This window comes from Scaptodrosophila lebanonensis, unplaced genomic scaffold (assembly GCF_003285725.1).
Source record: "Scaptodrosophila lebanonensis strain 11010-0011.00,11010-0021.00 unplaced genomic scaffold, SlebRS2 tig00000250-arrow-arrow-pilon, whole genome shotgun sequence".
Classification (NCBI taxonomy): Eukaryota; Metazoa; Arthropoda; class Insecta; order Diptera; family Drosophilidae; genus Scaptodrosophila; species Scaptodrosophila lebanonensis.
Window position 1 is genome coordinate 291,965 of NW_022060628.1, and position 27,203 is coordinate 319,167.

Sequence of the window (27,203 nt, forward strand, 5' to 3'; positions counted from 1 at the left end):
AAAAAGTACTGACAACTCTCATCTCAATTTGCTAGAGTAAAGCTTTCGATAGTTGAAGCCGCCGATACCATCAAAATATCGAATTTTGAATGCAATAAGCAGAATAATTAAATAATAAAATCTAATTATTTATTGAGATCAATAAGAACAAATCATATACATACATACATCTGCCCGCAATGCGAAGCAGAATATGCGTAGCTCCGTTATTCGGTTTCTGCTTTACTATCGGTTACGCAGTCGTTGCCTAGCGACGGTAACTGTAAACTTTTGGCGTTTTGTGTTTGCAATTAACATTAAATGGTGAAAGCGAAAGAAGAAGAACGACCCAATGACTTGCAGTTGCTGTTGTTTTTAGAGCATTATTTTTTTTACAATCAAACAACTGTGTTCGATTGCCCAATGTATACATTAATACGAATGTACATACATGCTATATTCATACACAGGCATACATATGTATGTTTCTCTTTACTTTTTCAACCGTACGTAGAGAACCGCACACATAGACACGAACTGTTGCTTGTTGTGTGTGTGAGTGTGTGTATGTGATGTCCCCAACTATTTGATATTTGTTGTTGCTGCATAAAGTTATTAATGAAAACACTAATGCCAAATGCACTAAACAAAGAAAAAATTACTTTTAAAAATGTTATATAATTTTCAATTATTTAACATTTCTTGCTCTGTCAGTGCAAGACGAATGTACATACATATGTAGATACATATGTACATACATAGATGTGCACATATGTTTGGACATTCACACATTAGTGTCTCACATTTTGCTTTGGCTATTTCAATCGTTTGCACGCAACTACACGAACAGCTGTTTGTATGTGTGTGTATGTATACTTAGTTGTCCCCAACTGTTTGATATTTTGTATTGTTTGTTCTGCCTGCTTTTGTAAAATGAATATTTTGAAAATCCTTGAATGCAAAGTTGTAGATTTAGTTACGTAGATTACATTACCCATTAAATCGATCGGACTAAATTTATAACACAAACTTTTCATTTGAAATAGTGAATAAATATTAAAATAACAATAATTCAAGCTCCAAGCTCGATCGGTTGAAAAATGCGGATTTTTCAAACAAACTTTGGAGCTACTTTTCCCCCCTTTGGAGCTCGAATTTTCCATTTTTTTTCTTAGTGCACATCTACACCATGATAGGATACTTGAGCCCAAATTTCAGCATCCTAGCTTTTACCGTTTAGGCTGTGGGCTATTGACGCGGTTTTCTTTTGTGCCCCAAAGAAAACCCAATAATTCAAGCTCCAAAAATATTTCAAAAACCGAATATGCAGTTTTCTTTGTATTCTTTAATTGATTTCAGAAACCAAGTTTTATGTCGATCGGCTAAAAAATGCGGATTTTTCAAACAAACTTTGGAGTTCGTTTTTTCCCCTTTGGAGCTCGAATTTTCCAAAATCTCCTTCTTAGTGCGAATCTACACCATGATAGGATACTTGAGCCCAAATTTCAGCATCCTAGCTTTTACCATGTGGGCTGTGGGCTGTTGACGCGGTTTGCTTTTGTGCCCCAACAATTTTTTACAGGAAAACTCCCATATTTTAGGCCCCAAAAAAATACCAAAAAACCAAGTATACAGTTTTTCTTGGAATATATCCGGGAGTATTTAAACTAAGTTTGAAGTTAATCAGATGAAATCTGTAGGTTTTTCATACAAACGTTGGAGCCTGTTTTCCCCCCTTTGGAGTTTTCCAAAACCCCTTCTTTGTGGGCACCTAGAATATGAAAGGATACTTGAGTCCAAATTTCAGCTTCCTAGCCTTTACCGTTTGGGCTGTGCGTTGATCACCAATCAGTCAGTCAGTCAGTAAGTCAGGACAAACTGTTTTATATATATAGATGTACGTATAACCATACTTATTGTACTATTATTTGCTTTTTGGAAAATGAACTCTTTAAAAACTTTAAAGAGCGTCGAAAGAAGAATATCATATAGTAAATAAACTTATAATTATAAGCACATTTTACTTAGCCCAGCAAAGACGGGCACGACCTGCTAGTTATATATATTTCAAGTACACATATTTATATACATTTATACATATATAATTACGTAGTTTATACACACTATTGAGTCTATAATATATGCTACTTCCCTCCCATTAAAAGGGAAGCTTAAGCTTCTGCTGAGGTTGATGGATACAATCTGGGAAATGTAATTGGATTTGTATCTTGTGTTTCTATGGTTGTTTTAGTTTTAACTTTTAAATATATGCAAACAATACAAGTTGTAAGACTTATGATTAATACAATTACACAGACTGTGATATTGTTATTTGAGTTTAATTTTACAATGTCTTTATGTTCTATTGGTTTTATTTTTATTAATTCTATGGGAGTATACAATGGAGTGAGATTAATTTAGGGATTTAGATGGTTTTCACTCAACACTATCGTTCCTATTTTGACTTTACATTGTTTTATTGTTATTATTTTGTTGCCTTTAATCGTTATATTTTCATTTATTTCCTGGCAATCTTGTCTTATAATGGTATCATTTATATTCCAGGTTAGGATATTGTTTGGCTCTACATATTTAATTATTTCTTTGACTCTTGTAGGGACGAAATTACATATCGGGTTAGTTCTTTTTATAATATTCTTAATACATTTATCGTTTATTTCTTTGAAATCTTGGTTATAAATTTTGTTTTGTTCTTCAAAATAAGTGTCTTTTTCTAAATGATCAAGCTGATACCCATTACTATCCGGGTAAGGTATTATATTAATGGTATGATCAGTTTTTTGTTTAATAGGGATGTGTGATATGATAAGTATTTGATTAGTGCTAATCCAGGTTGATGTTTTGGTTAGCAATATGTTACTACTGTCCACGTTTTCTAACTTGTCGTAATTAAGTAATTTTGGATTGAATAGTGCCAGTCGAGAAAGTTTCATTCCCATTGCAATATCTTCTATGTATTCGATAAATTGGATCAGTTCGTATAATAGCTGTTCTCTGTTACTATGTTTAGCTTCAAATTCTTTAATTTTTTGCATATTATTATTGATCAACTAAATCACGTCGTTTATTTCATGTAAGCTAATTGAACTCGTTGCTACTGATACTAGTTGGTTTTGGATTTTCATTCGGTCGTTATCATCTAACGTTCCAAATAGGTATTTAAACGCGGATCCTACTATATTAATCAGTCCTCGTTGCTGTCTATTTGTCTGGTGTAGGGTTATACCATTAAGTTCCCTCAGCATTTTGTTATGTAAGAGTTTAATTTGTGGGATATTAGCGTAGTTAGTTACTTTAGTGTTGAAATAATAGGTTAGGTTGTCTATATCAGTAAGTTTGATGCGAAGACAATGATGGTCGTATTCTGAATCATTTGAGTTTGGCATAATTTCATACAGGTGAGGAAAAGTATTATGATGAACCAGGAACCTGTAGGATAGGAATTTGATTAATTTTTTTTTTTTTTTCTTGAATTGGGTCTTTTAGTAGTGTGTTTCTCTGTTTCTGTTAGTAATTTTGTAATGGTCGTCGTCAGTTTGTTCGACATTCTTGGTTAGTTTAAATGGGTTTTCCAATTTGCCTTTTTTTAATGGTCTCTTTCTATATCTAGTGTCAACTTCGTATTCTTTTATGTTTTTGTTTATTTTGTTAATTTTCATTTCCTTGTTGTGTTGTGTATCTAAGGTCGGTTGTCCACCATAAAGAAATATGTGAGCGGGGGTTTGTCCAGTAATGTCGTGTTTAGTTTTGTGATTGTAAATATAAAGTATTGTCTCTATCTTGGTTAGTTTGGCTTCACTGTCGTCTGAATTTTTAATAATGCGGATTTTTTCGCTTATTGTTTTATGGAGTCTTTCTATATCTGCTACGCCTGTTTTCGTTGTATTGAGTTGTAATTCTATATCTTCGCTCTCGAGCCATATTTTAAGGGCTAAACTGGCGAATGCACCATCTCTCTCTGCTTTTAAAAGTCTGGGTTTTCCCAACTGATTAAATAGGCGCATAAGGGCATTTTTACATTCTATCCAATCTTTTGTTTTTAGTTCTTCAAGAGTAGCGAATTTAGAATAAATGTCTAAGCAGCTCAAATAATGATTGCCTTCAGAAGAATAAATGTCTATTACAAATGATGAGGCACCAAGCTTTTTCGGGAGCTTTTTTTAGTCTATAGGTTTTGTCTGAAGCGGGCGTCAGACACGACAATTAAAACAAGAACGATTTCTTTTTAAATGTACATATGTATATTTTGCCGCGCAGGGCCAATTATGTTTGTCTATAAACCGAATTGATATACACGAATTTAAGAGGCCACCAACTCAAATAGTTGAGCCTTCAAACAATATGCGCAAAAGTAGAAGTGCGTTGTCTCGTACAACAGCACAGCGAGAAGCGTTAGATTGGCACGGCGAATCTAGGTCAACTAACTTCGATTGCAGCTGTACTGGCAGCTGCAGAGACTAAGAAAAGGATAACAAAAGGAAATGTACAAAGAGAGCAAATATTGAGAGCGATCAAAGCAAACATTATAAGAGTTATTAAACGTTTAGCGCTCCTTGCTTCGCAGAGCAAGGTACAATTTGTACATATGAATAATTATGCGTCTGCTGCGGACGACTGTGCTGCCTGCGCCTGCTGCTTGACCAAACAACAAACTTATCCCGGCAATGTTCGGGTTTGGGTGTAATTTGCATTGGCATGTTTGTGTTACTATGCTCCGTTTTTGCTAAATTGCATATTTGACATTCGTTAATTATATTTTGAATGAGGAGTTGTCTATTGGGAAAATAGTATATCTCACCGAAAAGTTTTGTAGTTTTCTGAATTCCTGGATGTAGAAGTTTCTCATGTGTGGTTGGAACTAATTCTTTAAATTTGGCATAAGTAATGTTTTTTTGAGTAAAATAAGACTTCGGACAATTTTAGTATATTTTGAATTAATAGTTTCTTTAATGCGTTTTTAATGTTTTTAGAACAAAAATAATCAAGTAAATATTTATACTCTGTACATGAAATGTACAGAAGTATATTAGGTTTGCGGGAGCTGAAAAATGTAACAGGCAGAAGGAGGCGTGGCAGACCCCATAAAGTATTTATATTCTTGATCAGCGTGACAAGACGAGTCGATCTAGCCCTGTCTGTCCGTCTGTCCGTCCGTATGAACACCTGGATCTCAGAGACTATAAGAGATAGAGACTCCAAATTTTGCACAAAGATGCCTTATGTGTGTATTCTATACGAGTTTGTTTTATTTTTTTGATTTTCCCCTTACATCCGCCTATCTCGGAGACTATAAGACCTAGGAACACCAAGTCCCAGATGCCTTATGTGAATACGCCGAAAATGTATATTTTGGAATTTCCCTCCCTCCCCCCTCTCCCATGCAAATCGCGATTTTCTCTAACTCCCGTAATTCGTGGAATTTCGAACTTAAAATTTTGGAAATACCCCCAGTTGGTTATTATGTGTCCGTGTGCCAAGTTTCACTATGATAGACCGATTTAACACGAAGTTATAGCCATAAATATATTTGTTGCTGCAGCGCTGCCCGCGGCTGTTGTTGATGTTGGTGCTTTGGTTGACTGCACACATGTTTACACAGACACGAATAGATGCGCATAGGCATACATACACTCACACAGACGCAATTGCTATGTAAATGTGCAATTATACACCCTTTACGAGAGTTCGAATACCGAGAGAGGTAAAATCGATCAAATTTTTTTTATGGAAAGCATCAGGAAAGTATTGAGTCTGTTCAGAAGCAATTCCTTCTTAAGCTGGGATCCCAATCTCTGCTTGCCATCGTACTCTAGTAGACTGATGCTTATAAACCTTCCTTCCTTAATACATCGTAGGACGGTTCTTGGAGTAGTTTTTCTCCACAAGTTGGTTATCGGTGAGGTTGACTCCTCTCCCTCTTAGGTCGCCTTAATTTTTCAGTTCCTTGTAGACCAACAAGGAATTATTTGCCGTTCATATTGGCAAGATGCACAACTGATTACGCTTTGCACAATCGTTTTCGGGTCATGTGCAGACATTATAATGATCTTTCACATTTACTTTCGACAGGACTCTCTCTCTGTTCTATCAAATCTATTCTTTATAATTATCTTCGGGGAAATCTCTGACCACTTACTGCTGTGATTTGGGGCATAGCTTGCCGGACTGGCATTTAAAATTTTCCCCACCGGGTTGGAGTTTTCCTTCTTTTTCTTTTCGTCTCTCTTTCCACCTTTATCTTTTTCTGTTTCTTTATCTCTCTTTCCTTCTTTCTTTTTCTCTTTCACGTTCTACGTTGTACTTTTTCTAATTAGTTGTTAAATCGAATTAATTTTCCACCTTTATCTACTTTTTGTATAGTTTTTTAGGTCTTCAATGTCTCTGACCACATATGGCTGTGAATTCGGGCATAGCTGGCCAATTGGCGAATAAATTTCCCCAACGTGTCGGAGGCATTAATAGACGTCATTGTATAGCTTTGTGTTAGGCTTTCTTATCTTTTATTTTGTTAAGTTTAATTTGTTATATTAAGTTTTATAATATAATCGACAGTAGTTGTTGCGACGGGAATGAGTATATTACATCTCATCAACGCGACGCAAACAGACATTCAATAAAATAGCTTGGCAACACATATCATACATATAAACCTGTACACCCATATTGTTTTAGCTTAGATAATATTGGCACCATAGTCTGCACGCGCACACGAATTACAGGTGCATTGACACTATGAATTGTAAGAATAAAATCAGTATGCAAATTATCAACCCTGTTACTTTGGGTCAGGAACCGCTGATCTTTATCACGGCGACTACCACGTTGACTACATGCTCCCAAGGGTTCCCATCCGGTATCCTTTGTCACTATAAACGTCCTGCGTCGTTTCACTCAAGCGCAACCAGGACAACCGGTGTTACTCGCACCTACTGGACCACGAGGGTCCCTTGAAGCAGCAGAGCCACAAGTGCCTTTAATTAAATGGACCACGATTGTCCACCCCAACATCAAGCCGGACCACTAGGATCCCGCCTTGATCAATAGAAGGACAATAAGCGCCCTTTAGCTTAACTTGTCAGGACCACAATCGTCCTGCCGATTCGCACCACCGCACGTGTGCGAATAAGCAGTAGTATTGTTGATATTATGAATAAAATAAAAAAATGTAAAAAAAAATGAATTTGCTGCTCCACTTCCCTTTCGTAGGTCTGTGGGTAGCTATACAATATATTTTGAATAAAGTAAAGTATTAATAGTAGTAGTATTAATAGTATGTTTTTCCTGATTGGTAAAAGTAAGTTACCGCCTTCACGATATTGGATAGTTTGGAATCTTTTTAAAAAATTAGTTAATTTATGTTTTTCTTCTGTATTTAAATGGTCTAGTCGGAATAGGTTTTCCTGAAGCGTGGAGTTTTCTAGAAATATGGGGTTTTCATGGAATAAAGGGTATTCTTGATAATGATTTTGTTCTGTAGTGTTGCTTGTATTGATTAATTTGTACTCTTTATTAAATAGATTGACCGTTCCTTTTTGATAGTTTATTATTGCATTACCTGTAGATAACGAATTGCGTCCAATCAGCATATCATATTGGTCTGAGAAATGGTGAATTAAAAACTCGGTGTTCGGTGGCAAGTTTATGATTTCATTTATAATTAGTGGGCCATTACTAGTATGGATTAAATGATTAGTGTGTTGGATGAGTGTTTCGAAGATATTTCGGGTCAACATATTTATTGTGCAACCAGTATCAATAAGGCACCTTAAATCGTTATTATTATATTTAACTATTATATATTGGCTTGATCCGTGGCAACTAACTGAATATTTTCCACTTGTTCTGTATCATATTGTTCGTTGTCATTTGGTACTGTTTTTATACCCTGTACCCGTAGGGTAAAAAGGATATATTAGGTTCGTGCAAAGTATGTAACATGCAGAAGGAAGCATCTCCGATCCCATAAAGTATATATATTCTTGATCAGCATGACGAAAGAAATCGATCTAGACATGTCCGTCCGTCCGTCCGTCCGTCCGTCTGGATGAACGCAAGGATCTCAGAAACTATAAAAGCTAGAATAACCAAAGTTGGCATCCAGATTCTCCCAAGTCCGAGAAAGGACGAGTTTTTTTTTATTTTTTGGAATTTTCTCTTGGTGGAAAATTAGTCGATATACTTGCATAATTAGGGCCAAAACGATTCTGGTCAAATACTCTATGTCTGTTGAATTGTAGGGCTGGTGCTTCATAAAGGCCCTTTTCTTGCAATATATTTATGAGCGATTCCAAATTGGAATATTACAGTTAACTACTCTAAGATAAACGTGAGTGGGTAATTTTTGAATTAAATTTTCGATACTCGTTTGAATTAATATAGTGTACAAAGTTGTTCTGATATATCATTTTCTAATTCTAATTTACTGGTTAGTATTTGTCTTCTTCTTTAGGCTTCTTCTAAAAATTGACGAATGTTACCTCGAAATGGAGTGTTTCGAAATTCTTCCAGTAATTGATGGTTTGGTACTTGCTGCTTGTAATTCAGGATAAGTTGAGTTCTGAGTTCAGACCAGCTGGTGTGGTTGGTTATGCCGAGGGTGCGGATGACATCATGATGTTACGTTCTATGTGTTCAAAGATGATAAGTTTTTGTCGCTCCTCAGTTGTTTGATATAACGCCAGGATGAAGTCGATACGGCTTATGAACGTGTATAGTGTATTTGGATCACCTTGGAAACTCTCTACAGCATGTATTTGCCTTTCGACTTGAATCATGTTCGAGTCGGAGAGTTGTATTAGCTCTGGTGCTGCTATAAATAGTTGGTTCGGGTATTAATTGTGTATTTAATTATATTTGGTGTGTGTCTGGAATTGTCAACAGATTCACGTATTCGCGTTTTATTGGTTTATGTATTTACTTATTTTTTAGTGCGTGTCTTAATTTGTCAATTAGTTTGCGTATTCGCTTGTTTGTTGGTTTATGTTAACTTAGTTTGTAAGTTTTTATTCACTTAATTACTTATTGTTATTGTTTAATGTACACTTAGCTGTTTCGCCTAAATTAGAGCAAAGTTTATGGATTTATTACTCTGGCGAATTCTAAAGCGTCTTCTTAATTTCTTTAAGTTGGTTTTTTATTTATTTATTTATTTTCACAATTACATTCACGGTCACCAATTCACTGTCGAGGTTTACGTTTTGTAAACTTGAACCAATTGTACAGAATTTATTTTATATTTTAATTACCAAGTGAAGACAAAATTAATTAAGAATTGTTTTGTGAGCAATCATGCACGCGCTTCATATTTATGCATGATTGCATGTGTAGTGTAGTGTGTTTGTGTGTAGTGTGAGTGCATTATGACTATGTCAGCATAATATGCTACTGTATTAGCATAATATGCTACTATATAACCACATATATTTACACACATTACATACTCAATCACTAATTATACTCTGTACATGAAATGTACAAGAGTATATTAGGTGTTGCAGACCCCACAAAGTATATATATTCTTGATCAGCATGACAAGACGAGTCGATCTATGTCTGTGTGTTATGTTTGTACGCTGTGCAAGTTTGTTTTATTTTGTATATTTCCCCCACTTCCCCCCTATGGGGATTTCCGTTTTCCATTTCCATTCGTACAATCGCCTATATCTCGGAGACTACAAGACCTAGGGACACCAAATTTTAGTCTCAGGTGCCTAATATAAATACGCAGAAAATGAAATACTTTGAAATTTCCCTCCCTTCCCCCCCAACGCAATCACTAACTCATTTATTTCTTCGAATTTTTCATTGAAATTCGGAAAATACATCCAGTTAGTGATTATGAGGCTGTATGCTAAGTTTCATAATGATAGGACGATTTAACAGGAAGTTATAGCCATATATGTATATATGACCATGCAGTCCCCGCAGCTGTTGTTACTGCTTAATAAAAAACAATCTCGATCTGCCTAGGGCTTAGGGGAACCTGAATACCAAGTTTGGTTATCCTAGTTATTGTACTTGCTGAGATCGTTGCGCTCATACAGACAGACGCACATGGCTATATCGACTCGACTTGTCATCCGGATCAATAATACAAGTTGGGTTTGAAAGTAAATAGGACTTTTTGAATCTAGCGCCCCCTGGTGGCGCTATCTATCGACTGGTGCGTTGGAATCTGCTATCTTTATCGATTGTCCAGTGAGAATTTCATGACATTTCATCGATTGGAAGTGAAGTTATTGCGTTTTAAGTGTCAGTATGTTTGAGTTATAGGTGCAAAAATGAGCTTCGAACAAAAAACTAACATTAAATTTTGTTTTAAAATTGGTAAAACTTTTGCCGAAACGTTTCAATTGATGGAACAAGTTTATGGCGATGATTGCCTATCCCGTAGCACAGTGCACGAGTGGTTTCAACGTTTTCAAAGTGGTCGTGAGGACATACATGACGATCAACATGTGGGCCAATCAAAATTTGTGATCACCGAAAATTCCATCGAAACTGTGCGTGAATTCATCAAAAATCAGCCGAAATCATCATTGAAATTGATGGAAATGGAATTGAACATTTCCAAAACATCGATTTATCGCATTTTGACCGAACATTTGGGCTTACGAAAGGTGTGTGCACGGTTTGTTCCGCACAAATTGACTGACGACCAAAAATTACTCAGAATCGATCGACGCTTGTGACCGATTATTTGACCAAAAATCACATTTTAACCATTAACCACTCGGCGTTTTCACCTGATATGGCACCGTGCGACTTCTACCTTTTCGGAAAAATGCATTTACCCATGAAAGGAAGGCGTTATGCAGACGTAGAGTCCATTCAAAAGTCTTGCACCGGCATACTGGCGGCAATACCGGCCAACGAGCTAAAACACTCGTTCGACATGCTTTTGGATCGTGCAAAAAGCTGTATTGAAGCAGAAGGAGACTACTATTTTGAATAAAATAAATTGATTTTGCCGAAAAAACCATTTGTTCTGTTTTTTTTTTAAAGTCTTGTTTACTTTGGATACTTTGTGAGGTACGATAAATCAGAGTTCGTAAAATGTGCTCACTACTCGCTGAAGAAGTAATTCTGCCGCAAGTATTCGTAAGCCGCTGCCGGCAGGGCGGTGAGCATCGTGAGTCGCTGCCGACAGCAGCTGAGTGTCGTACGATTCGGCCTGTAGACGACGAGCGCTCGTTTGTGGCAGGCACTCATATGTATGTATGTGTGAAATTTTTATGATGGTATGCTTGTGTGTATATATTTTTTAAGGAGAAATGTGCGCGATTTAAATTTTACACTATGTTGGTTACTATGAAAGGATACTTGAGTCCAAATTTTAGCTTCCTAGCTTAGCTTCGTAGCTCCGTTATACGGTTTCTGCTTTACTATCGCTTACTCAGTCGTTGCCTAGCGACGGTAATTGTAAACTTTTGGCATTTTGCCTTTGCAATTAAAAGGCGTAGATGATCAAAAAATGTGAACGAAAGAAAAAAGCTAAAGTCGGGTGTCCCGACCTTGAAATACTCTGTATATATGTTCACATAAGGCATCTTTGGTATCCCCAGCTCTTATAGTCTCCGAAATATAGGCGATTTTACGAATGGAAAATCGGAAAACCCCCATAGGGGGAAGTGGGGGAAAATAAAAAAATAAAACAAACTTGCACAACGTATACATATAACGCATCTATGTGCAAAGTTTGGTGTCTCTACCTCTTATAGTCTCTGAGATCCAGGTGTACGGACAGACTGACAGACAGACATAGATCTACTCGTCTTTTCATGCTGATCAAGAATATATATACTTTGTGGGGTCTGCCACGTCTCCTGTTACATTATTCAGCTCGCGCAAATCTAGTATACTCTTGTACATTTCATGTACAGAGCATAAAAACAAGATAGAACCCTACAGTCGAGTACGCCCGACAGTAAAATAGCCTGTACTCTCCACAAAAAAGGAAAATTAAAAAATATATATATTGAAAAAAAAAAAAATTATTTTAAAAAATTGAATTAATTAATTAAATTTAAAAAAAAAGCATAAACTGGTCCTTTCTCGGACTTAGGATAATCTGGATATCAAGTTTGGTTATTCTAGCTCTTCTACTTGCTGAGATCCTTGCGTTCATACAGATGGACGGACGGACACGGCTATATCGACTCGGCTTGTCATCCTGATCAATAATATATATACACTGTGTGGGGTCTGCCACTCCTCCTTCTGTGTGTTACATACATTCGCACAAAACTACTATAGCCTTTTACCTTTGGGTACAGGCTATAACAACAACAAGGCTGAGTGGGAGCGAAGCCGCACCGCGAACACACATACAAAACCTTTTGCAAGCAAAGGGAGCTGCTTAAGAGCAAAATGCAAAATAATTGCAAAAACAAAGTGCAGTGCACTGACGTCGAAACAATAAAATTTTAAAATAAATACTTGTTAAATGCACACCCACTAAACTGAGCACTATAATAGTCAAATAGCCACAAAAAATACGCAAAGTAAAACAATAATACAAAAAATTAAAAGCTGATTTAAATGGCAAAAATAATTAAAACAAGTAGAGAAACTAAAGTCGGGTATCCCGACTTTGATATACTCTGTACATATGTGTAGTATAATTATGCGTATCTATGCGTATATGTGTGTGCCTGTGCAAAGCAGTAACAACAACAACAGCTGCGGTCACTGCTTGGTCATATATACAGCTGTGCTCAAAATAATAGTAGTGCTTTCATAAAAATTTAGTTCCTTCTATAAAATTGTGTTTTAATGAACTTAAAATAATTTGTATTATTAAGTATAGTATATTAACAAGTAAATCATAAAGAAATAACAAATTCTGGTCATATAAAAATTTAAATAATTTTTTTTCCAAAACTTCATTAATTTGGTCGCTCAAAATAATAGCAGTGTTTCATTTGTTGGCCTCCTACTAGGTCCAACTGATCCAAATAATACGGTTTTTATTATACCCTGTACCCGTAGGGTAAAAAGGGTATATTAGGTTTGTGCAAAGTATGTAACATGCAGAAGGAAGCATCTCCGATCCCATAAAGTATATATATTCTGAATCAGCATGACGAAAGAAATCGATCTAGACATGTCCGTCCGTCCGTCCGTCCGTCCGTCCGTCTGTCCGTCTGGATAGACGCAAGGATCTCAGTAACTATAAAAGCTAGAATAACCAAAGTTGGCATCCAGATTCTCCTTGGTCCGAGAAAGGACGAGTTTTTTTTTTATTTTTTGGAATAAATTTACAGAATTTTGTCAATAGCGTCCACATTTCAAATGCTACCAAACTTTGCACACATAATTTATACATATTTATCTACTGTTGTTTAGAATTTTATATAACTCGGTCAATTCTAAGAAAAGTTATTAGCGAAACAAATTCTGGCCAGTACAACCCCCCCAAACTGCAGCAACAAGTTCGCTCTTCTTCTTCCTCTTTTTGCTGCTGCTTTGGGCGCATATAACTCAGTGACGGAAGTTTACCTGGGTACAGGGTATTACACTGTCGGGCTTGCTCGACTGTAGCGTTCTCTCTTGTTTTAATTACTCATATTAGAACTTTCTAAATAATATTAGTATTTGATAGCATAGCCTTCGCTTTGGCATGGAGTCCACGGGGATTGTGGCATTTTGAGGAGGAATGGAGCTCCAAACATACATTCGCATTTGTGATTTAAAAAATAATTAATTAATGAATTAATTATTTAGTTAATTAAAAATTAATTAAAAACAAATGTTCGCCTTGACTCACTGATTAAGGATATATATAAATTTTGTCCTTAATCCTTATGAAACAGACTAAATTTCAGCTTGAGTTTTATTTTTGATCAAAAAAATTAAACTCAAAGAATAATCATCTCTATATATATAAAACAGTTTGTCCTGACTGACTGACTGACTGACTGACTGATTGGCAATCAACGCACAGCCCAAACGGTAAGAGCTAGGAAGCTGAAATTTGGACACAAGATCCCTCTTATAGTGAAAGTGAGCACTAAGAAGGGGTTTCGGAAAATTCGAGCTCCAAAGGGGGGAAAACGAGCTCCAACGTTTGTATGAAAAATCTACAATTTTTATCCGATTAACTTCAAACTTAGTTTGTATACTCTCACAAAGAATACAAAAAAAACTGTATACTTGGATTTTCAATATTTTTCCTGCGGCCTGAATAATAATGATTTTCCGGTGGAAAATTCGGTAAACGAAAAGCTATGTGCAATCAACGCACAGCCCAAACGGTTAAAGCTAGGAGGCTGAAAATTGGACACATGTTGTCTTCAGTGGTGTAGGTGAGCACTAAGAAGCGGTTTTGGAAAATTCGAACGCCAAAGGGGGGAAAACGGGCTCCAACGTTTGTATGAAAAATCTACAATTTTCATCCAATTAACTTCAAACTTAGTTTGTATACTCTCAAAAAGAATACAAGAAAAACTGTATACTTGGTTTTTCACCATTTTTCCTGGGGCATGAAAAAGGGGGGGTTTTCCGTGGAAAAATTGAAACACAATCAACACCCCACAGCCCAAACGGTAAAAGCTAGGAAACTGAAATTTGGGCTCAAGTATCCTATCATGGTGTAGATGCGCACTAAGAAGGGATTCGAGCTCCAAAGGGGGGAAAAGTAGCTCCAAAGTTTGTTTGAAAATTCTGCATTTCTGAATCGATCAACTTTAAATTTGGTTTTTATAATCTATAAAAGAATACAAACAAAACTGCATACTCGGTTTTTCGAAATTTGTGTTGGAGCTTGAATTATTGGGGTTTTAATATTTATTCACTATTTCAAATGAAAAGTTTGTGTTATAAATTTTGTCCGATCGATTTCAAATTTGGGTAATATAATCTACGTAACTAAAATTACAACTTTGCATTTAACGATTTTTAAAATATGCATTTTACAAATGCAGGCAGAACAAACAATACAAAATATCAAACAGTTGGGGACAACTAAGTATACATACACACACACATACATATATACAAGCAGCTGTTCGTGTAGTTGCGTGCAAACGGTTGAAGTAGCCAAAGCAAAATGTGAGACACTAATGTGTGAATGTTCATTTGTACAAATGTATGTACATATATACATACATACATATGAATAAAAGTACATTCGTCTTGCACTGACAGGGCAAGAAATGTTAATTAATTAAAAATTATTAACATTATAACATAAACATTTTTATGTTATTTTTTCTTTGTTTAGTACATTTGGCATAAGGGATTTTAGGACAACGGACTACAAGGGCGTACGCAGGTTGGGCAGGGGGGACATTGCTCCCCTTAGAAAGAATTTCGCATTATGAATTACACCAGCACCATATGTATTACATACGTACATACATATGTACATACGTCTGTATGTATAGTATGTACATATGTACATCAATAAGTATGTATGTACGTACATACATTCTTATATACATATATAGGTTTGTATGTATGCAGTGGGCCATCGAACACTGTTGTTTAATTGTAATAAATAGTGTTCTATGTTTTCAAATCAAAATTTGTAAAACAACAACAACAAGTTATTGTTCTTTCGTTTTGATAATTTACGGCTGTTAATTGCATACGAAAAATGCCAAAAGTTACCGTACACATGCAAATACATTTGTATGTATTTATGTACATATGTGTACAGTGAATAATCGAATACAGTATTATAATCAATAACTCTCAAACGATGTTTTTCGATGTATTTGTATTCGACATGTATTACGATATATCAACACAAGTATCGATATTTTCGATATATCGCATTTGATTTTATTATTGGGGTTTTAATATTTATTCACTTTTTCAAATGAATAGTTTGTGTTATAAATTTTGTCCGATCGATTTCAAATTTGGGTAATGTAATCAACATTATATCAACAAATTGGCATTCAACGATTAAAATATAGCAATATGTTTTTTACTTGCCATATATCAAATATCAAATAGTTGGGGACATCACATACACACACTCACACATACATACAACAAGCAACAGTTCGTGTCTATGTGTGCCCATGCATACATACATATGTACATGCATATGCATGTATGCCTGTATATGTATGTAGCATGTACATACAAAACAACAACAACAACTTTAAGTTGTTGGCTCGCACATCTTCTTTCGTTTTGACCATTTAATGTTAATTGCAAAGGCAAAACGCCAAAAGTTTACAGTTACCGTCGCTAAGCAACGACTGCGTAAGCGATAGTAAAGCAGAAACCGAATAACGGAGCTACGCATATTCTGCTTCGCATTGCGGGCAGATGTATGTATGTATATGATTTGTTCTTATTGATCTCAATAAATAATTAGATTTTATTATTTAAATATTCTGCTTATTGCATTCAAACTTCGATATTTTGATGGTATCGGTGGCTTCAACTATCGAAAGTTTTACTCTAGCAAATTGAGATGAGAATTGTCAGTGCTTTTTGATCGTGACTCATCGCTGCACGGCATTGACACGAGTGCCGTGTTTCATATTCCGAGGTTGTGCGTGACTCAATATGGCACGAAAAGACTCAAATGTGAATTTAAAATTAGGATATACCCTTATAATTATTCCCATTTTTTGCAAATCGTCTATCATAAAACGTTGCGTTATCTCTATATATAAAACAGTTTGTCCTGACTAATTGGTGATCAACGCACAGCCCAAACGGTAAAAGATGAAATTTGGACTCAAGTATCCTTTCATAGTATCCATCATAGTGTAGGAGCACACTAAGAAAGGCTTTTGGAAAATTCTAGCTCCAAAGGGGGGAAAACGAACTTTAAAAAATATTAGTTATAGTGGTCATGTTCGTTTAACGAAATAGTTTGGCAAGAACAAAAATGTAACGGACTACTGAACAATTTTTTGTCAAGAACAGAAAATGTTCATTTAAATACCTAAAATGCCTTCCTACTGGTAACTTATAAGGTGAAAACATATGGGTAGGTTATGCACACACAAAATAAATACAATTGGAAACATTATATTGAGCCGGGTTAAGACGGGCAATACCTGCTAGTTATTTTATAAGTTTTATTTTTTTGCTCATCAATAATGATTATTGGTTAATTATTAAAGTAAAACTAAAAATTAATCATTAAATTGTGAGCGAATGAATACAAATTAAAATTTATAAATCATAGTGAAAATACATAGATAATCCTTAAAAAGGATGTCAGTAAATTCCTCGCTTTCCAAAAGTTACTATAAGTGAATGATTTTTTCGTTTAAAAAAAAAAACAAAATAATCATTATTTGCGGTCCCTGTTTTTTTTTTGTGTTTTTTTACCCTGTACCCGTAGGGTAAAAAGGGCATATTAGGTTTGTGAAAATTATGTAAAGTATATATATTCTTGATCAGCATGACTAGATAAGTCGATGTAGACATGTCCGTCCTTCTGTTCGTCTGTCTGGATGAACGCAAGGATCTCAGAAATTATAAAAGCCATAATTACCAAACTTGGTATCCAGGTTCCCCTGAGCCCTAGGCAGGTCGTTTTTTTTTTTAAAATTCTGATTCACCCCCCACTCCCCCGGAATTCGAGTTTTTCATAACTCCCGTAATTCTTGGAATTTTGAACTCAAATTTTGCATATACATCCAGTTTATGAATTTATGTCCGTATGCCAATTTGATTGGTCAATTCTGAAGAATTTTGTTATAGCGATAAATAAAATCGCTGCCCATGCTCTACCCGCAGCGCTGCCCGCAGCTGTAAATGTTGTACAGTTGCATAAGTTGACCAAATAAAGTTGCCAAATTATATAGCTTTTAATTCTAGAAATTACTTGCCTCGAATTATCCCTATCATACTATATACATACAAAAAAATATATATGTATGTACATATATATGTATGCACATATAACCATACATAGTTTTTATTGTACTTTAGGGCCTAGTTCTCGAATCGTACCAAAGTAATTTGCTATTTGCTAAGTCCTGTTGAAATTTAACATGAACATGTCTCCACTCTTGTATATATGTATTTAATAATTTGTATTTAATTGAATTAAATAATTTAATTAATATAATTTTATTTAAATTAATTATTAATTTTTTTCATTTTTTCCCAGTGTCGTAGGAGGTACATGGTATTTAAGAGTTGAGCCTACTCGACTTTAGCATTCCTTTCATGTTTTTATTATGCTGCGGAACCGGTCTGCAGATCTGGCCATAACACAACATAGCATTTTGCACTGCAAGTAATTTTTTAAGTTCATGTTCCAAGCGATGATTCCATTTAGCTCATTGAGCTATGCCTGGCCGCAATCTTCACCGTAAAAAGATACTTGAGTTCAAATTTCAGCTTTCTAGTTATTACAGTTTGTGCTGTGTTGATCACTTGTCAGTCATGAGAAATTGTTTTATATGTATATATATAAATTAAATAAGTTCTTCATACTATAAAACTAAATTCAATTTTTCAGGAAAATAAATTGAATTTTGACAACCCATTACCAGGCACAGTGGTCGATAAATATATAACACGAAGAAAAATGTTCGATTTTTTCCTGGTTTCACAAAATGTGGGGCAGGGAACTGTAAGCCCCACGCATTTTGTTATATTACGGGACGATGCAAATTATGGCCCTGATATCATTCAAAAACTTAGCTACAAATTGTGTTTCCTTTATTATAACTGGCCCGGTACTGTACGTGTTCCTGCTTGCTGCATGGTAAGTATTTTTGTAAATTTTTATATACAAGTATTAATCAGTAGCCCGACAGTAAAATACCCTGTACTCTCCACAAAAAGGAAAAATTAAAAAAAAAAAATTTAAAAAAAAATTATATTTAAAAAAAAAATGAATGAATTAATTAATTAAAATTAATTAATTAAATTAAATTAGAATACATGTTTATGTTAAGTTTTAACAGCATACATTTACATCACGTACCTATGCGTGTTTATATGCGTGTATGTATGCAGCACAAAGTTGAACCAAAGCGCTGCCGACAGAGCTGCAGGCAGCGCATAAGCAGCGATTTTACTTATGGCTATAACTTTCTTTTCTTTCAAAATTCCGAGAATTACGGAAGTTATAAGAAAAAACACGAATTGCGGGGGAGTGGGGGGTGTATGAGAAAAAATAAACAAACTCGATCTGCCTAGGGCTTATAGGAAACTTGATACCAATTTTGGTTATCCTAGCTCTTGTACTTACTGAGATCCTTGCGCTCATACAGACAGACGGACATGGCTATATCGACTCGTTTTGTCATCCTGATCAAAAATATATATACTTTGTGGGGTCTGCCACGCCTCTTTCTGCCTGTTACATACATTCGCACAAAACTAGTATACCCTTTCAAAATATTTAGCACATATGATAAGTGAACTCGTTTTTATACCCTGTACTCGTAGGGTAAAAAGGTTTGTGCAAAGTATGTAAAATGTAGAAGGAAGCATCTCCTAAGGTCCGTGTAATCAACATAGGCATTTCACATAAGATTTGAAAACTGCTTATGAGTTTCACAAAGGAAGATACTTGTATAATATTAATACTTATAACAAGAGAGAACGCTACAGTCGAGCAAGCTCGATAGTGAAATACCCTGTACCCTGCGCCTCTAGCAGTACCAAAAGGAAGAAGAAGAGCGAACTTGATGTTGCAGGTTGTGGGAGTAGTACCGGAGTGAAATTGTTTAGCTAATAACTTTTCTTAGAATTAACCAATTTGGATGAAATTTGAAACAAAAGTAGATTACTATGTATTAATGAAATATTATTCCAAAAAATAAAATAAACTCGTTCTTTCTCGGACCTAGGAGAATCTGGATACCAACTTTGGTTGTTCCAGCTAATATAGTTTCTGAGATCCTTGCGCTCATCCAGACGGCGGACTGACGGACGGACGGACATGTCTAGATCGATTTCTCTCGTCATGCTGATTCAGAATATATATACTTTATGGAGTCGGAGATGCTTCCTTCTGCATGTTACATACTTTGCACAAACCTAATATACCCTTTTTCCCCTACGGGTACAGGGTATACAAATGTTGGGGCACAAAAGGAAAGCGCGTCAAACCCACAGACCATACGGCAAGCGCTAGGAAGCTGCAATGTGGGCTCAACTATGCAATCATAGTGTAGGTGCGCAATTTTGAAAATTAGAGCAGACCCCACAAAGTATTCTTGATCAGGATGACAAGACGAGTCGATTTAGCCATGTTAGTCTGTCCGTCTGCAAGGAATGCAAGGATCTCTGAAAGCATAAGTGCTAGAATAACCAAACTTGGTATCCAGATTGTCCTAAGTCCGAGAAAGTACGGATTTGAGTTTTTGTAGTGATTAAGTTTTCGTATGCTAAGCTTTATCAAGATCGGTCAATTAAGAAGAATGTTAGTTGTAACGTTGTTACTCTGCCGCGGGTATGCTCGCCGGCCAGAGTATGCTGAAATAAATTAGGCACCCCAAAGTGCCGAGGTGTCCACCAAATAAAAGAGGGCGGTATGCCCAAACTTCTCCACGTGTTTCTTTAATTGTAACAAATCATACGGAGCGCTTCAGTGCGCGTTGGGCCTGAGCCAGAAGAGAACTAACCTAAACCGAACTTAAAATTACTCGCCTTCATGGCTTACTATTCTTACAATTACTTATTAATTTACAACTACTTGGCATCGTAATGACGCACAGCTGGTTGCTGTGCAACGCGTCGTTACACCTCCCCCTTTCCCCAAGGGGTCGAACGGCCCGATCGGTAGTGTTTTCGAATTTTCCTTCACCGCGCCATAATCGAACGGCAGATGTGTAGCAGCTGGGTGGCAGCGCTGCCACCCCTCGCGCTTGGCCACCTGTCAACGCCACCTGTACCTTCACCGTCAGCTGTTCGCTCTGTCATTCGGTCGCATTGTTGTTTTTCTGCATTTCCGCCGCGTGGTGCTGACGTGTCGTCATCCTCTGGATTCTGTAATGGGTGCTGTAGTGGCTGCTGTGGGACTGGCTGCTGTTGCCGTAGCTGTTTAGGGATCGCCAATGGAGTTAGCATACCGCCCATCTGCTGCGTCTCTGGTATATTCGGCGCTGAGTGTGTATCTCAGGCGGTGCGGTAATCTACATCGCTTCACATGGCCTGAAACGTAACAACAAACTTCGTTTAATTATGTTTGTAGGCTTACATGGGCATCTTCTTCGGCTAGAACGGCAGCTTTGCTGTTCCCGCTTTGGTGGACGCCGGTGGTGTTGCCGTTGCTGTTGACGGTGTGGCTGCTACGAAGCCCTGGTTGCTGTTGCTGCTGTCGTGGCTGTCGTGACCGTGGCTGCTGTCGTCGTGCTCGTTGATATGGCCGATGTTGTTGCCCGGACTGCCGCTGTGGCTGCTTTTGTTGACGCTGAGGAGTGGCCTGCTGTGGCTGCTGTGAAGCTGTCGGTGGCGTGGCCCTGGTGACCATACTAACGCTGCCTCTGTCGTCGCTGCCTTCGTCGGCTTCGCTGTCTTCTGCGTTCACCGCTTTTAGATCCCGCACATGTGCCGTTCTACTTCTGCCGCCCGCCACCGGTCGCACACGCACTATAACTGGGGATATGAATGCTCGTACCGTGAATGGGCCATCGAAGCGAGGCGCCAGCTTGGCCGCAAACTGCTCGGCTGCGTTGGACAGGTGATGTTGTCGCACGAGCACCTCGTCGCCCAGTCTGGGTCGCCACTCGCGTCTCCGCAGATTGTACTGGCGTGCCTGATCCTCGCTTGTCACCAAGGCTGCATGTCGGGCTCTGCGATTTCGCCTCCGCCGTCTGCGTGGCCGTGGATCGTTTGTTCGCAATTCTACAGTTTGGCCGCCCACAGTCACCGCCCCGTTGGCCATTTGGACATAATCCAGTCCCAATGTGAGCTCATCTATGCATCCGGGGAGTGTGAGCAGCGGCAGTACTACGCGACTGTCGCCCACCGTGACCGTCGCCTTCGTTTCTTCACGGACCGTCTTCTGTGTCCCGTCAGCCATGGACACAGTCACGCTCACGGACCGTACATTTCCTCCGTCTGGCGCCCGCAGGCGTTGCGCCAGCATCGGACTCGCGAAGCTGCGTGTCGCTCCGGTGTCCACGACCGCCTCTACCAGTACACCATCGCAGTCTACTGGTAGCGCGGCCGCTGCCCTGCGTGTCGTTGTTAATTGGAATCTGCCTGCGTGGGCTCGCCGACTGTTGATGTGGGACGAGCCCCCCCTGGCGTTTCCCGTCGCGCGTCGGCAGCATTCGTTCGCACGCACCCCCATCTTACCACAGTCCCAACAGTAGAGCTGTTGAGAGTTTGGGCACGCGTCCATACTGTGCCCTCCCATCCCGCAACGTCTGCAGATGGGTGGGCGACGATGCGTGTCCGCTGGGCCAACCGCCACCGGCTGTGGGAACGGCGTAGGGTGTGTGGCCTTCGTCTCATCATTGCCGGCCGCCTGTGACCGTGCTAGGATTCCTTGGCGCACGCCCTGTGCCGCCTGTACGTACCCATCGAGTGAGCTTACTTCTTCGCCTGCCAGGCGGAGATTGGCGCGTATTTCTGGTAGCCCGTTGGCGTGGACAAGTCTCAGCTGCTCCTCTGCAGTCATCTCCGCGCCGCGCATCAGTCGTTGCATCGCTCGGACATACTCGATAGGGCCCTCTGATGCGCCCTGGACCCGGCTGTATGCTTCCCGCCGGCGCTCTTCTATGTGGGGACCCGCTGGATATTCTTTTAGTAGGTCTTGGCGGAACTCGGCCCACCGTTGTGCCAAATTGCGCCTTGACCACTCCCACTCCTTCGCCTCGCCAACCAGGACTTCCGGTAACACGGTCACCAACTCATCTAATCGCACGTTCCTCATCTCTGCCTTATCTTCCAGGTCCCGGAGGAACGTTCTTGGGTCCCCGCTGCCGTCGAAACGTACTCCCCACTGTGCCACCTCCGTGCTCAGGGCTCTCCGCTCCGCTCGTGACATTGTCGAGTGGGCCGAACCAGCCGCGGATGCGTTTGACACGGCTGATGTTGGCGCCTGTGGTTCTGCCACCGCCTGCGCGCTTGCGAGCGGTGACGCTGGAGTCGGTGCTGTTGGGTCATCTTCGTCAGGCACATTACCAGCAGGCGCGGTGGAACCGCAGACCTGGCTCGACAGCTTCTGGAAACCATCCTCCATAGCCTGGGCCAACCGGTGGGTGTACTGAGCCAACTCGGCAATCGCTTGTGTCAGGTCCGCCGTTGAGAGCACTGGAGCCACTGTTGGCGTCGCTGAGGCTGCCGTGGGCTCGGTTGTGGTAGCTCCCGGCGAGGCCGCGACCGCTACCGAGATGGTCGGCACTGTCGCAGGAGTTAGCGGTGTCGTGTTCGCCTCTGTCACGACGAGCAGTCCCTCCGGTACGTCCTCTTGTTTCGGGACTCCCAGCCGTCCGCCGGGCACCGGGCTCAACTGACCTGCCGTCGCGGTACGCGACGACATGTTCTCGTAATACGCCGCTAGTTCTTCCAGGCGGGGTCGGTACTCTTCTTGGGCCGACTTCACGAAAGTTGCCAGCCGCACCCGCAACGCCTCCACGGTGCCGGTCTCCTCGATGTCGAACTCGCGCAGCACCGTGCTGAGCTCTTCCTTCCGCAGCACACGTATCCAGCTCGTTCGTAGCATCGTAGGTCCACGCTCTCTTCCCTACTTGGTCGGATCTAACCTCACACTTCTTTGGGGTCCCTGCTCGGGCGCCACTTGTAACGTTGTTACTCTGCCGCGGGTATGCTCGCCGGCCAGAGTATGCTGAAATAAATTAGGCACCCCAAAGTGCCGAGGTGTCCACCAAATAAAAGAGGGCGGTATGCCCAAACTTCTCCACGTGTTTCTTTAATTGTAACAAAACATACGGAGCGCTTCAGTGCGCGTTGGGCCTGAGCCAGAAGAGAACTAACCTAAACCGAACTTAAAATTACTCGCCTTCATGGCTTACTATTCTTACAATTACTTATTAATTTACAACTACTTGGCATCGTAATGACGCACAGCTGGTTGCTGTGCAACGCGTCGTTACATAGTTTTATGGCTATCTAATCTCTGTCCAAGCTCTCCATGCATATAAACACGCATAGACCAAATTCTGGTGTAAATTTATGTTGTTCAAATTGTACAATTGTACATATGTATGCACTTGTATATAAATATTTTTATACACTGTACCCAAAGCGTAAAAGGGTATACTAGTTTTGTGTATGTAACACACACAAGGAGGCATAGCAGACCCCTTAAAGTGTATATATTATTGGTCAGTAAGGCAAGGTGAGTTGATATAGCCATGTCCGTCTGCCTGTCTGTCCGTCTGCCTGTCTGTATGAGCGCAAGGATCTTACCAAACTCGCTATCCAGATTCCCCTAAGCTTTAGGTAAGTCAAATTTGCTTTTTATTCTCCCGCTATTTGTGATTTTTTTATAACTTTAATTAAAACTTATCTTATAACTTTAATTAATATAATTTAGCATTTCTCTGGTTTAGTCTATGGGTTTTGTCTGAAACTCGCGTCAATTTATATTTTAAATGCATATTTTGCCGTGTGGGGCCAATTATGTTCGTCGACGAATCGAATCAAGATACACAATTTTAGAGACCACCAACTCAAACAGTTGAGCTTTTCAACACTATGTACAAAAGTAGAAGGACGTTGCACAGCGAGAAGAGGACAACAAAGAAAAATGTACAACGAGAGATATTAATTGTGCGCGATTTAATCAAACATTTTATGGATAATTAAACTTTTACCGCTTCATGCTACACAGAGCAATGTAAAATTTGTGTGTGTAAATGTCTGGCGCTGACGACTGCGCGACTCCCGAATCACAACAGTTCCAGAGATAAGCTTGACGACTCTTGCCAATGGCCAATTTAGTGGAGGCAAGTTTTCGTCCTTAACGAGAACAACGTCATTGACTCCAGAGCATGGAGTAGGACATTTGGAATGTTCCTGAAGTAGAGTGAGGTACTCTTCGCGTCAACGACTCCAGAACAGCTGTTGCAGATAGGTGACTCGCTGCCAACGGCCCAAATAATCGTAATTGAGCTTAGTGAAATCAGTCTCAATATGTATATGATGTATATGGGGCCGTACCCAGGAAGTGAGAGGGAGTCAACACGTCAAGTGAAAGCAAAGGTCGGTAATTAATTATAGCCTCAATGTGTCAAATCAAAGTGCACATCTCGTCGAAGTAGAGTATTGCTTCGCCGTCTTTACTCCAGCTTCCCAAAGTCCGCAAAAGTGTGGTAATCGAAGAGGTATAAATCTCCAATCAATTAAATCTGCTATTCACTCAAAAACAGACGCTTCAACTCTATCAATTCAAAGGAGTTAGTCGCATATACGAGCAGGTCGACCACGCGTGAAGATAAAGTGTTTTATGGCGCCAAGAAAGGCAGTCGTGGGTAGATCTTTGACGAGCTCTAAATGCACAGGCTTTGTAGCGAAGCATATGAAAACGCGTTCGATAAATCCACGCGATCGCCCGGCAAGTCGGCCATTAGATGCTCAACCAAGCGTGGCTTGGCTCTTAAGCATTCTGTGCATTTGCTGACAGCATCTGAAACCGTCTCTCAGCCTCCTATAGGTCGGTATTGCGGACGAATTGAGGCCAACAACGCATGAGGTCCAGCATGTAATTTGCGAATATGGTAATGAGATATGAACGCTCTTGGAACATGATGCTGCCTTGGTAGAATTCCTGGATTCTAAGGTGCGAAATCCAACGGATAATTCTTTAGCCGTTTGCCTACACGAAGCAATCCAACCTCATCATTGAATGCGCGAGCGAGGCCAGGTTAATTCACAATTTGATGGAACCAGTATGTGAGTTCTATGAAGTAGGCAATCCACTGTCAGGCTAAAGCACCGGATACGATAAATAAATTTGTAGACAAGACCAAAAACTCTTTGCAGCTTGTAGAAAGAGTTTACGAACTTGCAGCCTGCAGAAACATCTGTGTATCGTGCTGCTCCAAGCAGCAGGATTTTGCTTTTGCTTTCTGTGAGAAATTTGGGCCAACAGCGAAGATTCCAAAAGTTCACTGGGAAAAAATTCAAGAAGTTGCCAAAGCTGCCGGAAGACTCTGATCCCACCTTCATCCAGGTAGGCGACTTCCAGATCCTGTATGAAGACTTTAGATTTGGTTATTACAGTACAAGCAAGACCAAGAGGATCGTGCGATATTTGACAAGATAGAATGCTTGGTGTAGATACTTTTACACTTGAAATGAATACGCGTCAGTTCTTTGATTTGTACTACTCCTGCTGTCGCATGATCTGTCCCCTTTTATTCAAAACTCACGCTGTGTTGTAGGGCAGCAGCGTGTGGAACTTGATTTCTATTGGACAATATCTCTATATAAAACAGTTTGTCCTGACTGAATGACTGACTGATTGGCAATCAACGCACAGCCCAAACGGTAAGAGCTAGGAAGCTGAAATTTGGACACAAGATCCCTCTTATAGTAAAAGTGAGCATTAAGAAGGGGTTTCGGGGGTTTCGAGCTCCAAAGGGGGGAAAACGAGCTCCAAAGTTGGTTTGAAAAATCCACATTTTTTAGCCGATCGACTTAAAACTTAATTTCTAAAATCAATTAAAGAATACAAGCAAAACTGCATACTTAGATTTTCGAAATTTGTGTTGGAGCTTGAATTATTGGGGTTTTCTTGGGGCACAAAAGGAAACCGCGTCAACAGCCCACAGCCCACACGGTAAAAGCTAGGATGCTGAAATTTAGACTCAAGTATCCTATCATGGTGTAGATGCGCACTAAGAAGGGATTTTGGAAATTCGAACTCCAAAGGGGGAAAAGCGAGATCCAAAGTTTGTTTGAAAAATCCGCATTTTTCAACCGATCGACTTAAAACTTAGTTTCTAAAATCAATTAAAGAATACAAACAAAACTGCATACTTTTCGAAATTTGTGTTGGAGCTTGAATTATTGGGGTTTTAATATTTATTCACTATTTCAAATGAAAAGTTTGTGTTATAAATTTAGTCCGATCGATTTAAAATTTGGGTAATGTAATCTACGTAACTAAATCTACAACCTTGCATTCAAGGGCTTTCAAAATATGCATTTTACAAAAGCAGGCAGAACAAACAATACAAAATATCAAACAGTTGGGGACAACTAAGTATACATACACACACACACACACACATGCAAGCAGCTGTTCGTGTAGTTGCGTGCAAACGATTGAAATAGCCAAAGCAAAA

The 27,203-nt window shown here is 39.1% G+C and overlaps 1 protein-coding gene across 1 annotated transcript in view; it reads left to right on the plus strand.

The window, feature by feature from the left end:
• Positions 1-27,203, plus strand: part of LOC115630060 (protein argonaute-3) — a 265,544-nt gene that overhangs the window by 224,046 nt on the left and 14,295 nt on the right. The window contains exon 7 of the mRNA XM_030526694.1: positions 18,446-18,694. Coding sequence (XP_030382554.1) covers positions 18,446-18,694 — 249 coding nt within the window. The remainder of the gene's footprint in view (positions 1-18,445; positions 18,695-27,203) is intronic.